This window comes from Etheostoma spectabile, chromosome 2 (assembly GCF_008692095.1).
Source record: "Etheostoma spectabile isolate EspeVRDwgs_2016 chromosome 2, UIUC_Espe_1.0, whole genome shotgun sequence".
Classification (NCBI taxonomy): Eukaryota; Metazoa; Chordata; class Actinopteri; order Perciformes; family Percidae; genus Etheostoma; species Etheostoma spectabile.
Window position 1 is genome coordinate 7,114,757 of NC_045734.1, and position 6,203 is coordinate 7,120,959.

The following is a 6,203-nucleotide window of genomic DNA, read 5'->3' on the forward strand; positions in this document are numbered from 1 at the left end:
AGAGAGAGAGAGAGAGAGAGAGAAAAGGCTTTTAACATGGGGTCAAAACAGCTGACAGCTGAAAGCAGTCCCCTCTCGTGAGCCTGATCACATATCAAGACAACAAAAATGTACCTAATGTACATCTGGTGCACACCATTGTGTTTAGCCCTGTGTACATTTGACCTCACCGTGCGGATGGCGATAGGGATGCCAGAGTCGTCCACGGGGCCGATGCCTTCGTAATGAGGGGCTTTAACAACGGACACCTTTTTCTCTTCTTCTGAGAAGCGGGCGATGGGCACAATGCTGCTGATGCTGGTGTGGCCCGTCACCACAGACTCTCTGGTAGCTGACTCGCTGCCCTCTGGATACAAAGAGAGGACAGAAAAGGGAAATCAGATATCTATCGTAATCAAATAGAAAGCCAAGTTCGGGCACCAAAACCAGCTGAAGAAGCATTCATTGAATCACCCCAAGATTAATTGCTCTTTTGTATGCCTCCAGATTGAGTAGTACAATAACCACTGTCTTTATCTCTGTTGTACTAATTTCATACTGTGTTCCACAGCTAAATGGTTCTATCTTCTCCTAATTGGTAAACAAATATTGTATCCTAGGCTTGTAACACATACATTTACCATTAACTATATAATTAATATGGGTACTAATTAGGACAACTATTCACAAAAATCCCTGTATGGGTCCTTTACAAGATTTACAGTTTTAGCAATTCTTAGTACTTCAACCATTTCCGAGCAGGGTATATTAACACGACATACAATTTATTTGGAGGTCTGTCATGTTCATGTGCATTTAAATATGTAGTGAAATAGCACTTGTCAAGCACTTGTACTTGACAAAGCATAATGACTTCCCTAATCATGCATGTGGATAATTTCCCCATGTCATATACTGAGACTTGCTATTACAATATGTGATGTCCAAAGGGACAAAAGACCTGTGACTCACCTGAACTCCTGCTCTGTCTATGGAACCCAGTGTGGAGTGAGTTGGGGGGAGCAGGATAGGATGGAGGAGAGATTGGCCTCTGTGGAGCACTTCCATTCATAGCATGAGAGAGGACCTGGCCCTAGGAGTGACCCACATGCCAGAAACAGAGATCATCAGTTACTACGATCACAATTTGCAGCAAAATGTACAAATTTCCATTTATAGTGGGGAATGTTTCTGTTCTGCCCTACAACATTAGATGAGTGCATATAAAAAAAAAGTAGCAAAACAAGAGAATGATTAGTGTTAAAAAGCCATTATTAGTTATAATATTACTATAAAACATTTTAAAGGGGTAGGGGAACCTTTTATGGAAATGAATGTATCTGCAGACAACTATTGGACTGATGTGATTCAGTATTTGCTGAATCTGAAAGGAATGTACAATGTAAGAACAGTTAGTGAAGGGAAGGGACACATTGATTCACTTAACCTCAAAACAGACAGAAGAGATTAAAACAGTAACAGTAAGCAAACAAAACTCAGATTACAAAATTTAGGTTCACATACATTTCATCAAAAATTAGTTGTGACAAACAAGACAACAGACAATAGCAATGGGATGCTCTTCTGAAGAATGCTCTCCCATTTGTCATGACATAGGAACATATATTCTCATCTGACAAAGGATAAAAACAGTATTTTTATTTTAAGGCCAGTGTGTTTCAATCAAAAGATTCATGATCGCTCTAAAACCAATGACTAACTCGCAACAAATCCCAGTGCAGTAAATTCACATTAAAGCAACACACAAACACTGTGTTGACAAGACTTACTGCCAGTGTTTCTACACTGAAGGCGTGTCAGCCTAGTTTTTCAGTCATCCATCTAATGCACGTCTGACAAAACAGATACGCTTTTATTTTAAACAATCAAGCTGCACAAGCAGTGTAACAACTTGCGTTTTACTCGCACTGTATGTGTGTAAGTGCAAGCCAAAGCAGATTTTGACACAAGTCAATTTTCTTCCATTTCACTCACATCCCTACAGTGTGTGTTGTGCTTAAGCACTGCCAAAACACGGGTGACCCACACTCAACAATGTGCCTGAACACATCCTTTGTAGACACAGAGGGAGCACTAAAGCTGCTGCTCTGCTAACGTGCTGTTGATGCTAAGCCTCCTGTGTACAGTTTTAGTCCTCTTTTTAACTTCTTCTTTGTTTAGTGCTTGGGCATAGAGTAACATGGATCATTTACAATGAGCAAATCCCTACCGCTGATACTGTGATTATAATGCCACAGCTAACCATTTCAAACCAGGGGTTTACCAAGGGTTTGAAGGTAGCCATCATCACTTCTCGGTTAGAGAAGTAGCCAAGCCATTAGCACCTTTGTAGGTGGAACGAAGGTTGGGAATGGTATCTGTGGTACAGTAGAACACCGGAGTGCAGTGAATATTTTTCTCACTTGACTGCACTGATGGTGGATGCAAGCCACAAGGCTTGGAGTACAGTGCCATTGCAATGCAACATTGATTGACATCCTAACTGCTTGGCTAATAAGAAGCCAATGTCAGACTGAATAATGTAGCCACAAGAATATGGCAAGTCTCATTTTCAGTTGTTAATAGAACTGGGAAGACAAGTTGCACATGAAAATGTATGTCATAAAGATGTACCATTCTGTAGCAGGGTCCCTTAAGTCTATGGCCACTGCAATAGAATGAGCTGTCAGGAAACAGAACTACAGTCCTCACATATTTTGCATTATAAAACCAGCAGCCGACAGCTTCCAACTTCACCCTGCTACAACTTCTCTGAAAAATGGTTTTGGTTTTCTCGTTGTGAATTTCTGATATGAACTTGCATTGAGAGACAGTATAATTGCATTTGATTGCAAAAAAAACATAAAAGAAAAACATAAACAAGCACATAGACATAGAGTTCTCATGAGAGCAGACACATTAACATAATAAGGAAGCATTAGGTTGTAGTTGAAGGTTAGTGAAATGTAAAACATCGGTAGTAATAGCACATTTTGTGAAAAGTTTGGTTCAGCCATCCAAATGAGTAGGGGTAGGGAGGGAACCATTTGCTTTTGGTAATGATGTGTGTTACAACAGTGACTTGTTGGGATAATTACGTTAGTGACAGAGGCTGCTGCAGCAGTGGAGGCCACAAAGGTTGTTAGCACATCGTCAGGGCCAGCAGTGGTTGTATAGGTGGAGGCATGGCTGAGGGTGGGCGATGGCGTGGGTGAGGCGCCAGGTGAGTCCAGGCTACAGATCTGCAGCTCTTCCAGCAGACCCGCCGTGGATGACGAGTAGTGGCTGAGAGCGGACACCGTCACAGGGGAAGCCGAGGGTGACACGCAGCCCCCGATGCCCACACTGCTGGCTGTGGTAAAGCTCGGCCTGCTGACTGCACCAGCTCCACTAGGAAAATACGGAGCGGGTGACAGAGCCTTGGGCATTAGGCCTGACAGGTAGTCGAGGGATTCTGAGCTGTGGCAGCGATAGGGGGAGTGCGATGTGGGGTCAGGGGAGGGAGGCCCCTGGTGTTGGAGGGAGAGGGAATTGATTGGGAAAGGAGGAAAGGAGGAGAGTGCTTAGTGATACCACTCATCAGCCACATTGTCACAAAGGATGTGTGGAAGTAACATGTGAGCCTAACAGAAGGTGAAATGCTGCTGTGAAGCCACACTGAAGTGTCATGAGGCTGCAGCATCATCTTCTGAAACATGATTAATGCTGTGAATTGAAAAGGCTCTGTTAGTTCAAACTCTGTGGAAGGCAGCAAATACTGTATACAGACAGTAAAAAAATAAATGAAACAGCTGGTTATTACACATACAGTATGAGTTCAGACCTACGTATGTAAAACCACAATTAGTTTGGTTGGTTGGATGGCAGCACCAATACTAAAAAAAAGGAAAAAAGAAGCAACACACACAAGCAACATATGACATACATAAAAACACCCGCGGGTCTTGTTTGTCATGTAAGGCCGAACACTAGTGGCTTCAAGGAACACCACTGTCAGATTTATCACTTGTGACCTCTGAATTTGGAATATCCCGGCTACAGTATCTTGACTGCTTCTTCTGTTTGTATGGCATGTTGAGAGTGTGTAGTGGCATCAAATGATGTGATGCAGACAGTGTGTTACCCTTTCATCACTCTTGATGTCACCAAGACAAAAACCCAGCCATGTCGCATTATTGTGTGTCCTTAAAAAGGACACAAGTATTGCTTTCTTTTGTTCTGCTGTAACAGTATGTAGTCAGTTATGTACCAAAAGTTCTGCGGGAGAAGGTCTTGGTGGAACTGCAGGAGGAGCCTTCAATATCTCCGCCTGGGATGGAGCTGGACTTTGGGTAAGATTTGGGGCTCGATTTGGGACCTTAAACCCTGCTGTGCTGTTTGAAGGCTGATGGTCTGGATGTTTCAGATTCTCGGGGCCCACGTGGACAGGGAGTGAGGCTGCCTGTGTCAGGGGCTGAGACAAAGTGGGACCCTTTTGTGGAAGCGGGGAAGTTGGTGGAGGGGAACCAGTGGTCTGGGTCTTAGTTTGGGGGTCAAGGAGAGAGTTGCAGTGAGCCGGGGGGTCAGGGATGGTAACAGGGGTTAGTTTGAGGGAAGACACCTTACGCTGCTGAACCTGTGAATTAGTGGTGGCAGGTGGGCAGTTGCTATTCGGGACAGTGGACTGGTGTGCCTGTTGGACTGAGTTTGCATTGGTCTCTGAGTAAGAGTAAGAAGACGTGCTACTAATAGTGTATGACTCTTTCAAAACTGCATTCTCATTCTGCGTGAGTGTTAGCGTTCCAGGGCTAAAATTATTAGCCAGGGCAACAAAGGAGCTGTAGTCTGGCTGATTAGTGCCTGTGGGTGAGAAGTGAAAACTCTCTCTCCTGGGGGGTGGCAATGGCACGTCATTCATAGCCTTATTGGGCAATTAGAAAGCAACAACCAATGTAAGTTCAAACAGCAACAACAACAACAACAACAACAACAACAACAACAGACAAATCATCAGTGTAAAGCTTGAAACAAATCATCAAGATGTTCTGAAAAACATACTTAAATATTCTGCATGGTTCTGTTTAAATTAAAATAGAGCACACTTTTCAGACAGATACATGTTTTGATTAAACTATAAATAGCATTAAAAAACACACAAATGCAAACAGCTGCCAGTGTGATGTGTGAGACATTTTACCTGTGTTGGTGACTTTTTGTCCTGTAGGTTGGGTTTGACACTGCGAAAGCCTTTGGCAGCAAGAGATGAGCTACTGGCGTCTCCATTTTTAAATCCTTCCGTTGCACTGTGTGACCTCCAAGAATCTAAAAAATAAAGTTAATGATGAGGTAATCACACACAGCAGTGTTTTGTTTAAGCTTGCTGGGCTTCTATTGGGTGTTTCTTAGTTTATTTTTTTTCTTACCCAAGTCCGTTGAGTGAGAATCCTTCCCTGGGGAACAGAGAAGACACAGCAACAATAACGTACACGAGTAGATGCCTGGGCACATTCATCACTACAATTGTCAATACTATTGTATAGGGTTATTTTTAAAGTAGTTGTCATCTCACAAAATGCTTGAGAATGTGAAGTGTGAGAAAGAGAAACTCGGTGGTAGGGCTAAGGGAGTAGACAAAGCTCTGAAAAGACACGGCTTGAAGAGGAAAAAGTAAACAACAGAAACACCTTTCTTCAGGCTTGCATGACTTATCCTGATGAGATACACAATTTCACCAGCTGTTCCTGTCATCTTTCGAAATGTAAATGTAAATGTCGAAGACGGAAAACTACACAAATTCACAGGGCAAACTAAAAGTTGGTTAGGATTTAGGGTTTAAATGTTGCGACAGACATTACAAATTTCTAAAGTAAAAACTCACGCAGCATTACCAGTTGCAATCAAAGATATAACAATAAAGTATTTGTATGAGAGTGCTCTTTCCTCAGGAGATTGCTTTTCTGTTTATGAGTACAGACTGTTTACAGTAAAAAGAGAAGAGGTGAAGAAGAGTACTTCTACATTTCATGCACAAGACTTGATAGACCAATTCAGTCCCAAGACTAATAAAGGGAAAATCCTCCAGAGCACACTAATGCGATCCCCATTATTGAACATAAAACTTTAAATCGACACAGCAGAATGACCACTGTGCAAGGAGCCAAGCTTTAATTTTAACCTGGGATATTTCCAATAACAGGGTGGCCACTGGTATAACAAAGTTAAATTTAAGACTTTTTAAGACTTTT

At 42.4% G+C, this 6,203-nt stretch overlaps 1 protein-coding gene across 17 annotated transcripts in view; it reads right to left on the reverse strand.

Moving 5' to 3' along the window:
* Positions 1 to 6,203, reverse strand: part of sorbs2a (sorbin and SH3 domain containing 2a) — a 63,620-nt gene that overhangs the window by 22,334 nt on the left and 35,083 nt on the right. For 12 of the 17 annotated variants that reach the window (XM_032501194.1, XM_032501221.1, XM_032501231.1 and 9 more), the window contains 6 exons: positions 5,382 to 5,408; positions 5,156 to 5,280; positions 4,229 to 4,879; positions 3,078 to 3,488; positions 952 to 1,072; positions 171 to 346 (listed from right to left, as the gene is read on the reverse strand). In XM_032501194.1, the coding sequence (XP_032357085.1) occupies positions 171 to 346; positions 952 to 1,072; positions 3,078 to 3,488; positions 4,229 to 4,879; positions 5,156 to 5,280; positions 5,382 to 5,408 (1,511 nt within the window). The remainder of the gene's footprint in view (positions 1 to 170; positions 347 to 951; positions 1,073 to 3,077; positions 3,489 to 4,228; positions 4,880 to 5,155; positions 5,281 to 5,381; positions 5,409 to 6,203) is intronic. The other 5 variants (XM_032501250.1, XM_032501258.1, XM_032501275.1 and 2 more) reach the window with 3 other exon arrangements.